Source organism: Pyricularia oryzae, chromosome 1 (genome assembly GCF_000002495.2).
Source record: "Pyricularia oryzae 70-15 chromosome 1, whole genome shotgun sequence".
NCBI classification, from domain to species: domain Eukaryota; kingdom Fungi; phylum Ascomycota; class Sordariomycetes; order Magnaporthales; family Pyriculariaceae; genus Pyricularia; species Pyricularia oryzae.
Window position 1 is genome coordinate 5,879,653 of NC_017844.1, and position 15,042 is coordinate 5,894,694.

The following is a 15,042-nucleotide window of genomic DNA, read 5'->3' on the forward strand; positions in this document are numbered from 1 at the left end:
CTCGCGAGAAATAGTTCCCCCCTCCCCCTTCTTAATGCTGACAGCATCTTCCCCTCGTCTTCCTCTTTACTTGAAATCCTTCCGATCCTTCAACCGCAAGAGTCCTTCACTGTGACTATCAGTTGTTGTGCTTATTTGTAATACGTCGCCAGACCAGACTGGTGCCATACAAGCAGTCTCAAACCATATAGGGATCAAATAGTAAGTTTTACTCGACGGTATTCTTCCTACCCTGGGTGAGCTGGCAGCGGAGGTGAAGCTAGTCGCGTGTCGTACGGGCCGTCATCACCAACAATTCCTAGCCCAGCTTCGCTTACGATACTCCTATCTGATGTTGACGGGTCCACAACAGAGAACAGTATCGCGAATCCGCAGTACCATATAGACGCAAACAAAAAGCACCGTCGTGGTATTTCGTAGCTCACCGAAAATGGGTGATCGCTACGCCACACGTCGTTTCTACGAGCGGGAGCAGTTTGACCCTCGCTACCGTCGTCGAGATGACGACTACAGCGACGACGATGAAACTCAGATCCGGATCCAGACCACCCGGAGGGAGCGAGACCCACCGCGTGGAGTGAATTATATTCAACCTCGCGATGCCGAACCGCGAGGAGCTCGGAGGTACTTTGATGGACCCAACATGGTCGTGTCGGAGCAGACGCTGGTGAGGACGCGGTCAAAGTCGCGCGAGCGTCGATCGGCACCGTCACCACCCGAACGGCAACAACAAGCCGCTGGTGGCAACCAGATCGTCATCAACAACTACAATGACCACTCGTCCTCCTCGGACAGCGAGTCTGACCGCTCGACCGACGTATCGCACCGCAGTCGCCACAGCCACCACAGCCATCACGGCCACGGAAGGGGTATGCCCGGCGGCTTCCCGCAGCCGATTCCTCCCCCTCCTTTTGGTAGGGGGATGCCGGTGGCTCCGCCCGGCCCTCCAATCCGCGAGACGCAGATGGAGCTTGAGCGCACCCGTAGGCAGCTTGATGAGCTCCGCATGCGCGACGAGGCCATCCAGCGCGAGAGGGAGGCCGAGATGCAGCTGGCCCGCCACAGGGAGGAGTGGGAGTTCAACCTCACCCGGCGGGAGCTCGAGGACCTGCGAGCGCAGCGGAGCCGCGAGATAGAAGAGCGCCGCCGCGAGAAGGAGACACGCGAGGAGGAGGAGCTCCGCCGCGCCAAGAAGGAGCTCGACGAGATCAAGCGGCGCGAGGAGAAGGAGGCCGAGGAGGAGCGACTCGCGCGCGAGTACGAGATCAAGCGCCTGGAGAAGGAGAAGAAGGCGGCCGAGGAAAAAGCCAAGCGCGAAAAGGCTGACAAAGAGGCTGTTGAGCGCTTTATGCTTGAGCAGGCCGAGAAGGAACGCAAGGAGAGGGAGGAGAAGGAGCGTGCCGAAAAGGAGTACCAGCGCCGTCTGCAGGAGGACTTGATCAACTCGGGCGTCGACGAGAAGCACATCAAGGCCATCATCAAAAAGGAGAAAATCCCAGAGGAGAAGCCCGAGAAGCCCAAGGGCAAGGAGCGTGCTACCTACACTCGTATGGCCCGTAGGCATCTGTCAATCGAGGCGCTCAACGCCTTCAGAATTGATTTCGAATACGATCAGGTACGTTGTGATTGTCGAACCAATCTCATTACCGGCAACTAGAATGACGATTACTAACTACGAGTTATCTTTGGCCACAGGATCCAAACTACGTACTGATCAAACGTTGGGTTCCTGAAGAAGAGCAAGACCAGCTCTGGAACTACACACGCATCATCCGGGAGAGGCGCATGGTTCTTCCCGTACACACCACGGACATCCAGAAGACGGTCGTCAACCAGGAGCACGTTGTTCACCACCATCACCGTTCAAAGTCAAAGAGCAAAGGCGACGACTTCATCTTTGTCAAGAAGAAGCGCGAGCGATCCCGGTCCCCGAGCCTGCTGATGTATCTTGCAGGTGCTCAGCCTCGTTAAGACTGCCTGTTTTTTTTGGCCGGACAACGGTTGAACTTATAGAAAAAGAAAAAAAGAAAAAAGAAAACTTATGAGAGACGACTCCCTTGCTCATCTCCTCTCAGCATACAGTCATGGATCACTTGGCTTTACATTTTCAAGTATGGAAATTATGTGTTTGATGATACACCCTCAGCTTCTTTCTGCCAAATTTTGTCACTTTGCTCTTCAGTTTTATCAGCGCTAGGGATTGGATTTTGTTTCTTCTTGGGATTACTAGGCAAAAATTAGTCTAGTCTGGACCTATGTTTCAGCACAGCGATTTAACAAATCCGATGTGCTGTTTAACATTTTTACATTCATCTGATATCATTTTTAGTTCACTTTGGAAACGCTACTCGATTATATCGCTGTTCTTTTGGGTTCAACGTAAAGTCACCTCTCTTACGGCAACCACAAGCACCTTGCGCAAGCACCTTGCTCAGTCAGCTTATACAGAAAATCGAGATATGTATAAAATCTCAAGTTCCAAGTGCCTCTTTTTTTCATCGTGGTCCTACCGAAGCGCCTTATGGGTATACAATGTAGCCAAAAACTACCAAAGTCGTGTCTAATGGTAATGTACAAAAGTAAATCCCCTTTGTACCATGGGGCGAAGTCGTAATAAGTGGTGAGTAATTATACAGACTACTGTCACACGAGAAGGGGTTCTTTAATTGCCGATGTGGCGGGCAATATCCCCTCTCTTCTATTTTTATGTCCTGCCTGCCCTTCTCACATGGCCCTCTCGGTCCGGCTCGAGGACAAGGACCAGCCCACCTCGGCCCGCATGATGAGCTCCTCGTACAGCGTCCACGCCAAGGCTGAACTAAGCGCCTTTCGGCTCATGCGCAAGCCCAGACCGCTGAAGAAAGAGCGAGCGCCTTCCTCAGCCATCATGGTCCTGGCGGCGACCACCATGTTGCGGTAGCGTCCTGGCCGCAGCTGGATGCGAGTTTTGACGGCGTCAAAGGGGTTCGAAACGACGGAGCAGGCCACGGCAGCCAGGACGCCCGAGGAAAAGTTAACGGCGGCGGCTCTTGACACGCCCATCCGGTTATCTTCGTTGGTCTCTGGCGCTGCGCTGCTGCTGACGACGCCGCCCAAGCGCCGTTTGAACTGCTCATAGAGCAGAACGTAGAGCCCCGCGTAGGGGGCATCGCGGAGCGCGGTGGCGCCGAAGCCGGCGAAGAAGCCGCGAGGACCCTCGGTACGTAGTATGTCGCCCGCAGCGCCGGCGATGGAGCGGTATGAGTATAAAGAGCTCTCGTACCGAACCTTGATGACGGTCAGGGGCATTAGGACAAAGCCTGCGAAGCCACGGGCAACGCCGCCTGCCAGGAGGTTGCCTGTATTGGAGAGTTTGACGAGGCGGCTGCTGTTGTTTTTGTTATTGGCGAAGTTGCCGCCGTTCGGGGAGGTGGTTACGGCAGCATCGTGGGCAAATAGCGGCACAGCGGCCTGGCGGATGGCGTTGAGGGTGGAGAAGTAAAGGGCAGAGCCGAAGCCTGTGCGCAAAGCTGACGGGACTGTGCCGCGCCAAAGACCACGGAGCCCGGCCGGAGAGGTGTGGCGGATCTCGGAGACGGTGCGGAGGATGTTTTGGTGTGGGGACTGCTGAACCCGGGTCTTGAGAAGATCGATTGGTTGCAGGAGTGCGGCCGAGAGGACGCCCGACCCGAGGCCGGCTACAAAGTGGAAAGCTGAGATACAAAAATGTTAGTTCGGGCGGTGTGGGCAGGGTCAAGTGGAAAAGCATGCTGTGCGCTGCTGGTGAGACATACAAGACTTAGAGCCGCTCTTGCTGGTGCCATCGGACATGGCGGAGTTATTGTGCCTGGGTTTGGCGTTCCGCAGCGAGTCGTGGCAATAGAGGGCGCGTGAAGAGATATTGGACAAAAGCTCGTCCCCTTGGACGAAACAAGCAATAAAAGGATGATAACCTAACCATAGACAGGGCTGGCCATGGTGCGTTTCGTGATTATGCCCTCATTGGAAGGGGAAAAAATGACACGTTTTAATCCTTCGAATAAAGCGTCGCTCACCAGTCAATTGAGGGTAGTCATCACCTCACTGACTGAAGTCAAAAAGTCGAAATTTTGGGCTAGGAAACTGAGTTGAAGAGGGCCAAAATACTAGACCTAGACTAGTTCTAGAGCTGATTAGCGGAGCGCAATCGTCCCTGTATGACGTGACTCCAATTCTTCCGGGATCTTCGGGAGCTAAGCGCGTCCCACACAACTGCTAAGCAGGCCTCTCCCCGTGCTTTCCCGGTGTGGCTTGCCAAACGTGCCTTTCTTGAATAACTTACTTTGTACTTTGTAGGCACCTAATCTAATTCTACCTACTCGGTAGCAGTGGAAGCTGTTTGCGCCATTCTACATATAGTTTAGGTAGGTACGTAGGGGTAAACGCAATTGTTAGGTTAGGTGCTGAGTGCTGAACTCGTGTGCGTGCCAGACTTGGCATAAAATAGGAGTATGGTTGGCAAGTTTAATATTCACGTTTACATCAACCAGTTCATCGGGACGTCATCATATTTGCGTTGTTTCGGCGTTTTAACGGCCAATCTTTTCCTTTTGATCCCCAACTATAGACTCTAGCCGTCCAGCAAGAAGTCTGTGTCGCTTGACAACTTGCACCCATTCCTCCTCAGCCTCGCCACCGACATCGAGAGTGGCCAGGAACAATCCAAAATCACCCCCTAGGCGACCTAAGCTACCAGCACAGTACAGGACCTGGGTCAACAGGCTATCGCGAGAAGTCTGGTCTCTGACGGTAGGCAAGTATAGTCTCAAAGTCTCCAACAGCATGTCGACAAGGTGGAGCGGAAAAGTCGCCAGTGGTGATGGTAGCGGCTGCAGAGGGTCGTCCTGGTTGGTAGGAACAGTAGTCACCTCGGCTTGAGGAAATATACTTCTGTACATGGACACGATAGCAAAGCTCTGTTCTCGGAAAATCTCAATGTACTTTTTTAGATATTTCTCCGTCTGCTGGCCGCCGGACCAAGCACTTCCACTCTTGAGAGAAGATGTCTGCTTGACACGCTCCTGATCAGCTAGCTCTCGCAGCGGCGACAGGGCGTCGAGCATGGTCATGAGCATGGCCAGTCGACAGACTAGGAACAGGGCCCCCAAAGCCCGCTCCTGTGAGTCGCCGCTCTGATCTGCTGCTTTGATGTCGGGCAACACCCTGCGCAGCCAGCTGATGGTGCGGAGAGAGGCAGCTAACTTCAGACTGGGTGCCTTGAGCGACAGCACGAGGTTTGTCGCCATGGTGCGCATCGCCTCGTCTGCCTGCGACGACACAGATGCGACTAGTGGGGACTGTGAATGCAGAGCATGCAACCGACGGATGTGGCCATTGAGGTCCAGCGCGGAAGAATAGTTGACCGGAGCGGTGGATATGGAAGATGAAAGAAGAGCTGGTAGTTCCAGGACATCGACTAACCGCTCGACATTTCGCGAAAGTAGTAACGCCTTCTTCCTGCGGGCGAGAAGCTCGTTCTCGCCCGACTTGTTGTATGTGGTCGAGAACCGAACGGCCTCGCTATCAAGCCTCGGGATAGCGTTGCGGAGCTCGGTTGTGCTAGAGGCTAGGACAGGCAATGCTGTCCGTAATGCTGCATGGTGCGTGGCTGATTCTATTATCGGCTTGTGCGATTTCTTAGAAAGCGCTTGGAGCGACAGCAGCAAGCTGTGGGAATCGTGTGCAAGAGTTTGCGGCTCCTCATTTTCGAGTGATGACACGCTCTGAGAGGTGAGGTTCGCAAGGTAGTCGAGAGAGGCCCTATCGGCAGGCGGAAGCTGCTGGGAGGCATTGTCTGGGACAGATGCCAGAAGATCGTAGAGGAGGTCGGCCATGGTTGCGACAGGCCGTCATCATGTTCTGCCCACCAGCCTGACCGCTGTAAGTAACAAGGTGGACGATCTCGTGATGAAGCGTCACACTGATCCAAAAAGGACGGATTTAAGGCACCGGGCCGGGGTCCTCAGGGACCCCAGATGCAATGCAGCTGGTCTCGAGGCGTGCGTATGACACCAACTCGTGGCTTGTACAGATAGCGCAGTAAGCTGCTGAAAACAGGGGTCGCCCAAGTATGATAGACAGACGCAAGGCAACGTCAACAAGCTGAGTTGCTCTCGGAAATGTTCACGTGTCGCGTTCCGCTGCTGCGGCTAACCCACCAAATAAGCGGCCCTCCGTGGATTGAAAGTGGCTCCCCTGTGTTGTCCACATTCTCCAGCGCACCTGCCATTATGGGCCTCAGTCGCCGCGGACTCCACACCAGGGAACTTGAGCACCAGGTACTGGCGGGGTTCCTGACAATTCAAAATGCTGGCCTAGCAGATATTTTAGGTACATCAGGTCAAGGTACCCTTCAGCTCCATGCCTTCCTCAGGCGCGCAACCCGAAGGCCTGGAATTATGACTGACTGATCAGATAAACCACGTTCCCCTCCCTTGGCAGGTCGTCATCCCCAACAGTTTCGGCCCCTGACTCTCCCGCAAATCGAGGCACTTGTGGAAGGTGTGTTTTTTTTTTATTCTTAATAGCCCTTCATGGGCAAAAATACCAATCGGCAAGATTTCATGTCGCGTCTTTGTATTTCCCCGGTGGAAAAACCATGGAAATCTCCTTCAATCTTTGATTAACACCGTACTCAATTTGCCCAGTTCGTCCGATCCCCCAATATTTGAGTTTGAGGTGAAGCGGACAAAAAAGAAAAAGAAGAAGATAACCCACTCCACTATTATTTCCCCGGCTTCTTTGTCGTTTCGCCGAGGACTGAGCCAAAAGCACCACGCAGCTTAGCTCGCTGGGCATTGATCACGGGATTCCGCGCCAAACTCGTGACACACAGCCTGGCAAAGCTACGCCCTCGCGGCCATCATCTCGGGCGAGACATTCTGTGCCTTTGCGATATCGGTTTGTGGAGTTGGGGTGTCGTGGGGTACGTTGAAAGTGACATGACGTGAAGGTGTGAAGGTTGTGCCGTGACCCTGAACCCCTTGGGCTTGGCAGCAGCGAAAACCTGCCTGCCCTGCGTAAGAAAAGTGCGCGCCGGGCTGCAGGCTTCATAAAGGCGTCGGGTCTCTGCGCCGGCGTGGCCTTTGGCATTTGTCTTCCGGCTTTTTTTTTTTGTTTGTTTCTATGTTTGTACCCGACTGCTCACAACTTCTTGGATTTTGTTCAGCTCGAACAGGAAACCCCGATATTTGCCCTGCGGCTACGACAGCGCCAAGCAATTAAATAAACCACGCCATCGACATCAGCAAGGAGGCACAGAAAAGGGTACGCCATGAAGGATCCGTTTCCCATCGCCCCTATCCCGGCCTTGAGCCGGGCGGTGCAGCCCATCGCCGACATGTTGCACCTCCCGACTTTGCCGCTGCACATCCACGAGGTTCTAGGGGCCGCGCTATTCTATACATTCATCCACATGGTCGTTTCCCCGTGGATATCGATGAAGTTTTGGCCGGACAGATATCCGATCAACTCAAAGGGCAAAAGAATGAGCTGGGACTCGCACGTCGTGTCAATGGTCCAGTCATGCCTCATTAACGTCCTCGCGCTGTACGTCCACTTCTACGACGAGGAGCGATGGGAATTCAACTGGGAACAGCGCGTTTGGGGATACACTGGTGCCTGTGCCATGATCCAGAGCCTGGCCGCTGGCTATTTTGTCTGGGATTTGATCATTACCGCACTGCACTTTGAAACCTTTGGGATTGGCGTCTTGATGCATGCCATCAGTGCACTGACTGTTTACTCGTTCGGATACGTGAGTGGCTATTCGATATCTTTCTGCTCCGCACCGGACAGGCATGATCCATCCCTGTCAGCAACTAACAGATTCGCTTTTTTTGTTTGTCTTGCAGAGGCCTGTCTTCAACTACTACGCCACCAACTTCATCCTCTACGAGCTTTCCACTCCTTTCCTCAACATCCACTGGTTCTTCGATAAGCTGGGAATGACGGGAACAAAGGCTCAGCTGATCAACGGTATCTGCCTGATCTCTGTTTTCTTCTCATGCCGTTTAATCTGGGGTAACTGGCAATCTGCCCTTGTCTACCGCGACATATGGCGTGCTATGAGGACCAGCGAGATCCCGGTCAACTCTACCATCATCTGCGGGGACTTTGACGGTACGAAGGTGGCTATCAACCCCTCGCCGATCCCCATCTGGCTGGTTTTCGCCTACTTCGCAAGCAACCTGACCCTGAACATGCTCAACGTATTCTGGCTGTTCAAGATGATCAGTGCCGTCAAGAAGCGATTCACGCCGGCGAAGGAGGACCCAGCTGCCATCAAGGAAAAGCCGGCCTCTGCCTCGCCCAAGACAGGGGTAACGAGCGGTCTGCAGCAGACTGCCGACGCACTCAGGAAGAGGAATCTGCCCGCCGAGGTCTTGCCTGTTATCGATGACGACCTCGGTGACATGACTTGATTCACTACACGTCTTTGGCCTCTCATTCAATGTCACGGTCACAATCCAAGCTCAAACAATGCTCTTGTTAGGGCGAAAAAAATCCGTTAGCTCTTTTAGAATGCGTGCGACGACCCTCAGAATATTTGGGGCTGCGCTATTTTGTTTAGCGCGCCCGCGATCAATCCTTTGAGGTCTGTGATGCGGCCCTCTCACAGTCCGGTAATAATTGAGCTTTCGAGTATAGGCTATTAAATAGCCTTCCAATTCATGTTATAGCTTGCCATTTTGCCATATCCATAGACTGCCGTTTTTATTTTCATTTTTAACAGCGTTTGTTTACTCGGTCGTCATCTATAGAAGCAAAACCTCAGCGTTTATCCCAGTTCCCTTGATATTGCTCAACAATGTCGGAAAAGCATAAAAGGTTGTATCAAGGGCCGGGCACTGGCTGAGAGAGACGCGAATTATGAGTTGTAATGACTTCCATTGTAACAAAGTCTAATAACAAAATTATCTGCTACCGACTCGAGCGCAATCCAAACAACCGTAGTACGGTGCAGGCTAGGTAAAGGGCTATGTAACGTAGGAACGGCTCAATCAATATTGCCAGTGCAGAAACACCAAGACCTTGTAGCCACAAAAATATTTTTGGCATTAAAGAAAGGAATATGAATACTTGACTGTAGAACCGTCTTCAAATGGTCTCATGTTTACAGACACAGATACATTGTAGGCTCTGTGTGGGTGGTTATTACCGTTTCCTCCCGCGTTCTATCCTAAGAAGAATAGCCGAGCAGCCGCCCTGACTTCCGAGCGTAGGTGCACTTACAAATGTTCGTAGGTACCTAACACCTATATATATCTGCAAGATGGCGGGAGAAGTGAAGAACTGACTAGATGAGATGCATCAACATTCTGTCAACAGTCTGTCGTCTGTATTGCAGATGCACACGGACTTTGGATGGCCTACTTCCCGCTATGACTGCTGCCATCTTGATCAAGAACTTCCCTTTTTTTGCGAGTATTCACAAATAGAAGCTACGAACACAAGTTTGAATTGGCATGCATGTTACATTAGCCTTGGTTAAGGCGCTGCTCATAGTGATGGGAGGATGATACGATACAATATGCATATTATGATGTTTTGTAAATTTGCGGCGAAGTAATATGAACAATCGACAAAAGTGACACAGTGACCCTCCTCGAGCGAGCAGACGTTCATACCAAGAACAGGGTAGAGACAAGAAAAAAGACAACGAAAAAGGGGCATGATTAGCAAAAAAAGAAAACAAGCCGGCCTCCCCATCAACACCTGCCAGAGTCAGGACCGTGCTTCTGTGTCCAAACTCCGTGGCCAAACCAAGGTATGGCCCATTACATCGTTCCATCAACGCCACTAATCAAGAGAGCCTCTCCAAACTTGTAGAGATTTTCCAACCCCCTGCGGTTTACCATGTCACTTCTCCATTCCGGGAAATGGGCCAGTCAAAAAGCCGACTATTAGAAATCGCGGCAGGATCTCGAAGTAAACTTCCTCAAGGTATCAGGCAGCCACTTGCGGAGCAGGCAGGTAGTCGGAAATTTTCTGCCGGTTTTTTTTCCCCTCATTTTGTTTTTTTTGTTCTTGCAGGGGGTAGATCGGCCTCTTCCTCTCAACAGACTGGACCCTGCTCCAGATTCGTCCTCTTCGACCAAACTCCGAATGGTCCGCGGCGCCAACGGTCAACCTCACGGCTAGTTACCGTTAAGCTTTACCAAGCGCAAACTACTAACCGCAGAAGGCAGATGTAGCAGTCACGGCCCAACTTTCACCGTCTGAACATTGAAACTTAATGCGTCTGTACCCATGAAGCTTTGACAGCCGCAGGGGGGATTGCATGTGCCCATTCATTGAACCGTAGATCAACCAATCGTTATGCTGTCTGTTATAGTCTGGCTCTCTCTATCCATTGAAAGCAGTCCCCATAGATGTAAGCAGTGGTGGCGAACATTGCAGGTACAGGTGATGAAAATGAGGTTACATGAAACTATTATCATGGTGTTTCCTCAGCGAACGCTCAAATCGAGATCACAAAAGCTCTCGGGGTGAGCGTTCTAATACCCGGCTATTCCGACGACCTTTAGAAGCCAAATGGATTCTGCGGCGCTAGTGATGGGGAAAACGATTCAAGCGTCAGCGATTGACATACATAGGATCGGACGTGGCGAAGTGTGGTTAATCAGATGAAAACTTACTAGCAGCAGACAGGTTCGCCCGTCGCCCAGTGGGCTGTGGTGCAAGCTTTGGCGCATCCTGGATCCCAAAGCGGACTGGGGGCGGAGGTCCAGTCTTTTGTGGCTGCAGCGGCGCCATTCCCGCATTGCCGAAGCCATGAGTGAAGTGAGTCCCCGTCTGTTGTGGTTGGAGCTGTTGGGGCTGCTGGATCTGGGGCATCTGGGGCATGCCAGTGCGCTGAGGCTCCATTGCCGGCGGCAGGAAGCTGTTGACACCACCGCCTGTCTGCTGTGGCATGCCGAATTGTTGCTGCTGTTGCATTGGGTTGTATCCGCCTTGAAATCCTGTAGGCTGCATCTGAACCGGAGAGAATGTAGACTGCCTATTAGGATCGGCGAAGGGGCTCTGCATCTGCTGTGGCCCGCTCATGTTCATTCCCATGACCATCATGCCGGTGGGCTGCGGCTGCATGAACTGGTTTTGAGGCCCGGCACCAAAGCCCTGCTGTGGTTGCATACCGGTTTGGAACGGCATCATCATACCAGGCTGCCCTGTTGGCTGCGGCTGGAATCCTTGCATACCGCCCATCGTCTGCTGCGGCTGCATTTGCTGCATCTGTTGGGCATATTGCTGCTGGAGCCTAGCCTGGCTGATTTCGTTCAGGCTTTGGCCTGGTGGAGCGACGTGTCCTGTCATTTGGGGCTGAAGAGGTGGCGGCGTGAAAGCGCTTGGCTGAGCCGACTGTGGTGCTGACAGCGGGCGCGAAGGAGGTGGTGGCACAAGAGCGCCCTGTCCTTGGGTATACTGAGGGGCAACCGGTCTCAGCCTTGGCATCGATCCCGGCTGCTGGCCGTTGACCGACGGTGCGCCTGTTGGCTGTTGTGTAAGGGTAGAGAAGAAGGACGGCGTCGCTCCCTGCTGCTGTTGAGATTGCTGCTGGATCTGCGGCTGTTGTATGGGGGTCTCAATGATGGGTGTCGCAGTCTTGTCAGGCTGGAGAGGTTGGGTTAGAAGGGAGAGTTCTTGCATAGCTCCTGTTGGAGCAGGTACCATAGGCTTTGGGGCAGGGGTTGTGGCGGGGACGGGAGCGGGAGCGGGAGCAGGTGTGGTAGAGCTTGGAGCTTCGGCCGAACGCGAGGGAGCTTGGGCCGCCGTTTCAGCCGAAGTCTGTTTATTCGAAGGCTTCACATTCCATGCATCGTCGTCAAAGCCACTGGCCGTTGTTCCTGTGGCTGATGCAGGTGTCATGACCGGTGGCGCTGGGGACTTGGCATCAGTCGCGCTCGATCCTGTGGCTTGTGATGTGAAAGCTTTCGGGTCAATAACGTCGCTGGTCTGCGAGTTTGGTTTGGGGCGCCCCCTAGTTGTATTGTTCTTGAGCGTGCCGCCAGGTCCCGAGAAAAGACCCCCTGATTCTTCCTCGCCCTTCTTCTTTCGTGCATACTTGTTATCCAAGAATCTCATAATCTTGATGATATCACCTTCTCTAATGCCCATATTGCGCAGTATGGTGGCATCAACGTCTGGCAAGACACTTTCATCCATTGAGTCCCTTGTGAAAGCCTGCGCGTAACGTTCACAAAGGCCAGGCGCGATATCGCATCCCAGGAAGAAGGGGAACCAATCGTACTCGGGTTTTGGCGGCTCAATGGAAGCGCCAATCCTGGCGCCGGACGAGACCCTGTTTGACATTGCTGTCTTTTTGACAACGGACAGTGGCTTGTCCTCGTCCAAGGAAATACCTTCGACCCTTTCGACGTACTCGAGATCCTCGACGGACATCTTGGCGATTGGGACCGCGATCTTGACGCCGTTCATCTTGTGGAGGTTGATCTTTCCATCCCTTAATCCGAGGTACTGCGCTTCCACGCTGAAGGACTTGGATCGGTCTGTCCATGTCCTTACCTTTGACGAATCCGGCTCTGCATCGTTGACGAAAATTGTGTCAGCAACCAAGAACAAGAACCGCCTCTGCTGAGGGGCAAACACAAGATTATAAATTTGCACTTACTTGACTTCGGCTTGGAGCTGGATGAGTTTCCATTTTCTCTGCTTCGCTGTTGGCCACCATTGTTACTATCAGTCCTCGACCTTTCCGACAGGCTGCTGTTGCGCTCGGGCAGCCTCATTCCAGGCCCTACCTCTGATTGCCGTCTCTCGTCCTTCATCGCTGCACGGACTGCTTCTTTCGTAAGGCGTTCTTCTTCGAGTCGGTTCTGGGCCACGGTCGACTTGCCCGCGTTGACGCCTGATGCGGCACTTGTCGGCTGGATAGGCACCGTTCCGATAACCTCGATATAGCTGCTCGGAACCACGCCCTCCTTACCGTTCTTGACCCGACGCACCTGCCACCAATCTTCGCTCTTGGTGTCGTCCAATATGACGACATCATCGCCCACAGCAACAGTGACTTCATCGTCGCCCTGTGCCATGAAGTCGTAGAGCACCTGACCCTTCTTTTGCTGCTGCCCCGTTCCCGCCATGATGACCTCGCGCAGCCCCTCGGCCCTGATGGCGCCAGCAAGCTCTCCCAGGACACTGACAATCTCCTCCGCCGTATCCTTTGCTCCGGCGTGGAGGTCCAGGCTCTTGCTGGGACGTACCAGGTCAAGAAATACGTGCTTACCCTCGCGAGAGTAGTGGCTCATCCTATCCGCCGTCCACTCGCGCGATGGCCCGTCCTGCGCCCTTTCCGGTGCGATCAAAATAGTGCCCGTCTTCAAGTTGATGCCAAGCGTCGTGGGCATCTTCTTCTTCTTGCCGAGCACAGATACCATTTCGTTGATGTTGTACATGCGGAAACCACCAGGCGAGAGTCCCGGAGAGGTTGGAGTCTGGTAGTTTTCAATGACATCGTCTCGCTCGGCAAAGTTGACTGATCGCTGCGGCAACGGCGGGGATTGGGGTGACACCACGGCTTGGTCCATGGAGCGGTGCGACTGCTCTCGAGGCCGAGCCGGCAGCGGTGGCGACCTCGCATCCTCGGTGTCACTGCCCTCGGACGTGTAGGTAGGTCTAGGGGGAAGAGCAAGCGGGGGAGGGGCCGATCTGGTCTCGGCGGCTGAAGATGAGGCGGCTTTCGCGGTCAGGACCCCAGCCAGCGCAGCGGCAGCCCCAGTTGCAGCCACGGCACCAGTCACTGCTGAGCTGCTCGGCGAAGTCTCATCCGGAGAAGGTTGTGGAGATTCATCAACCTGGCTCCTTGCGGGGAGAGCGGGTGGTTGTGGTACCTGCGCAGCCGCTTCTTCTGCGGCGCCATCTTGGACCTCAATATAGTTGGACGGCACGAAGCCGTAGTCATCTTCGTAACGGGCGAGGATCCAGTCGGGGTCCGAGTCGTCGTATACTTCTAGTTGGGCATCTTCGGGAAAAGAAAGTTCCTCGTCTGATTGTCTCGTGTAGTCGAAAAGAGCGCGAGCGTGAGCTTTTGGTTGTACCTGTGAGATTAAAGGGGTAGAAAGAATCAGCCACCAATGCACTCAAACCAACTTGCCCAGGCTTGATGCCGAACAAACAGCCCAGTTAAACCCAGCGCAACCACGCTCCATCCCGCAAACTCACCTCTTCAACGTAGGTGTTGGGTATCAAGCCTTCGGGCTCCTCTTCCTCGTCTTCGCCGGCCTTCTTCTTGGCCTTCCACCACGCATCCTCGGCGCTCTTCTCGAGGATGTACAGCAGATCGCCTTCCGCCAAGACCAGCTCGCCCTCCGACTGGGGCTCGTAGTCGTAGAGCGCTTGATAGACGCCGATGAAGCCCATTGCGAAGCCACGACTAGGCGAGAAAAGAAAATTGGTCGGCGGGCGTGCGCGGTTCCGCCGGGCCGATGAGGTGATGTTCCGGGTCTGATCCTGGGTTCGGGGAGATTGGAGTAAGGTTGGGGCGGCGGGCGGGAGGCGGCCAGGTGGGATTGCAGGACAGAAGTAAAAACCCAAGAAAATCAGTAAGATAATAGTATTAAAATGTCTTGGTTCTCGCCTTGGAGGGGGTAAAAATCGTGGCGATTGGCGTTTGAACTGGTCGGTAGGCGATGTCGCCCTGCTTTCTCGCACGCACACAGCACACAGCAGCACCAGGACAAGACCTGACACGAACGACTGGATTAATACAGTGTATCACGACGTTAGAACAACCGACCCAGACAGGACCAGGTTTTGGCCGAGTTGATTGGGCGCCAGTTTGGCCTTCGTGGCTGGTGGATTTTGGTTGGGTTAGGCTTGCAAGACTAGGCTGCTTTGGCTGCCCAGCTGTATTAGCTAATCCACGCGAACCCCCTATGAAGTGGGGCTGGATCCATTCAATTCATTTCAGAAGGTGCTAGTGACGTCGTGAGTGACTGACTGATTGATGGACTGACGGGAGACTTGGAAAAGTGGCTCAGTGGCTAAGCACGACATCGTTTGCGC

The 15,042-nt window shown here is 53.6% G+C and overlaps 5 protein-coding genes across 6 annotated transcripts; 2 read left to right on the plus strand and 3 right to left on the minus strand.

Moving 5' to 3' along the window:
* Positions 1-36: 36 nt before the first annotated feature.
* MGG_05622 (uncharacterized protein) lies at positions 37-2,559 on the plus strand. Its single transcript, XM_003710460.1, has 3 exons — positions 37-201; positions 353-1,615; positions 1,696-2,559. Exons 2-3 carry the CDS (start codon positions 431-433, stop codon positions 1,969-1,971), a joined length of 1,461 nt encoding a protein of 486 aa, XP_003710508.1. The 5' UTR covers positions 37-201; positions 353-430; the 3' UTR covers positions 1,972-2,559.
* MGG_05623 (solute carrier family 25 member 38) lies at positions 2,380-4,164 on the minus strand. The gene is made up of 2 exons (XM_003710461.1): positions 3,774-4,164; positions 2,380-3,692 (listed from the first exon to the last, which is right to left on the minus strand). The coding sequence occupies exons 1-2, from the start codon at positions 3,808-3,810 to the stop codon at positions 2,725-2,727; spliced, it is 1,005 nt and encodes a 334-aa protein (XP_003710509.1). The 5' UTR covers positions 3,811-4,164; the 3' UTR covers positions 2,380-2,724.
* A 326-nt stretch (positions 4,165-4,490) lies between these two features.
* Positions 4,491-6,185, minus strand: MGG_05624 (uncharacterized protein). Its single transcript, XM_003710462.1, has one exon. It carries the CDS (start codon positions 5,850-5,852, stop codon positions 4,548-4,550), a length of 1,305 nt encoding a protein of 434 aa, XP_003710510.1. The 5' UTR covers positions 5,853-6,185; the 3' UTR covers positions 4,491-4,547.
* Positions 6,186-6,517: 332 nt separating this feature from the next.
* MGG_05625 lies at positions 6,518-8,947 on the plus strand. 2 transcript variants are annotated; one of them, XM_003710463.1, is made up of 3 exons: positions 6,518-6,943; positions 7,187-7,774; positions 7,872-8,947. In XM_003710463.1, the coding sequence occupies exons 2-3, from the start codon at positions 7,292-7,294 to the stop codon at positions 8,439-8,441; spliced, it is 1,053 nt and encodes a 350-aa protein (XP_003710511.1). In that variant the 5' UTR covers positions 6,518-6,943; positions 7,187-7,291; the 3' UTR covers positions 8,442-8,947. The 2 variants fall into 2 exon arrangements, with proteins under 2 accessions (XP_003710511.1, XP_003710512.1); XM_003710464.1 differs by having other exon boundaries at positions 6,518-7,774.
* A 544-nt stretch (positions 8,948-9,491) lies between these two features.
* On the minus strand, positions 9,492-14,829 carry MGG_05626 (cytoskeleton assembly control protein SLA1p). The gene is made up of 5 exons (XM_003710465.1): positions 14,200-14,829; positions 12,780-14,075; positions 12,650-12,695; positions 10,659-12,560; positions 9,492-10,569 (listed from the first exon to the last, which is right to left on the minus strand). Exons 1-5 carry the CDS (start codon positions 14,395-14,397, stop codon positions 10,544-10,546), a joined length of 3,468 nt encoding a protein of 1,155 aa, XP_003710513.1. The 5' UTR covers positions 14,398-14,829; the 3' UTR covers positions 9,492-10,543.
* Between the last annotated feature and the right edge of the window lie 213 nt (positions 14,830-15,042).

What these genes read in the sequence shown, in the direction of transcription:
- MGG_05622 (XM_003710460.1), top strand. Translation starts at nt 431, where the DNA reads ATGGGTGATCGCTACGCCACACGTCGTTTCTACGAGCGGGAGCAGTTT. An exon ending in TTGATTTCGAATACGATCAG is followed by an intron (nt 1,616 to 1,695) that starts GTACGTTGTGAT and finishes CTTTGGCCACAG; the next exon opens with GATCCAAACTACGTACTGAT.
- MGG_05623 (XM_003710461.1), bottom strand. Translation starts at nt 3,810, where the DNA reads ATGTCCGATGGCACCAGCAAGAGCGGCTCTAAGTCTT. An exon ending in CAAGAGCGGCTCTAAGTCTT is followed by an intron (nt 3,693 to 3,773) that starts GTATGTCTCACC and finishes TTTGTATCTCAG; the next exon opens with CTTTCCACTTTGTAGCCGGC.
- MGG_05624 (XM_003710462.1), bottom strand. Translation starts at nt 5,852, where the DNA reads ATGGCCGACCTCCTCTACGATCTTCTGGCATCTGTCCCAGACAATGCC.
- MGG_05625 (XM_003710464.1), top strand. Translation starts at nt 7,292, where the DNA reads ATGAAGGATCCGTTTCCCATCGCCCCTATCCCGGCCTTGAGCCGGGCG. An exon ending in CTGTTTACTCGTTCGGATAC is followed by an intron (nt 7,775 to 7,871) that starts GTGAGTGGCTAT and finishes TTTGTCTTGCAG; the next exon opens with AGGCCTGTCTTCAACTACTA.
- MGG_05626 (XM_003710465.1), bottom strand. Translation starts at nt 14,397, where the DNA reads ATGGGCTTCATCGGCGTCTATCAAGCGCTCTACGACTACGAGCCCCAG. An exon ending in CAGCTCCAAGCCGAAGTCAA is followed by an intron (nt 12,561 to 12,649) that starts GTAAGTGCAAAT and finishes TCAACGATGCAG; the next exon opens with AGCCGGATTCGTCAAAGGTA. An exon ending in GGCGAACCTGTCTGCTGCTA is followed by an intron (nt 10,570 to 10,658) that starts GTAAGTTTTCAT and finishes CCCCATCACTAG; the next exon opens with CGCCGCAGAATCCATTTGGC.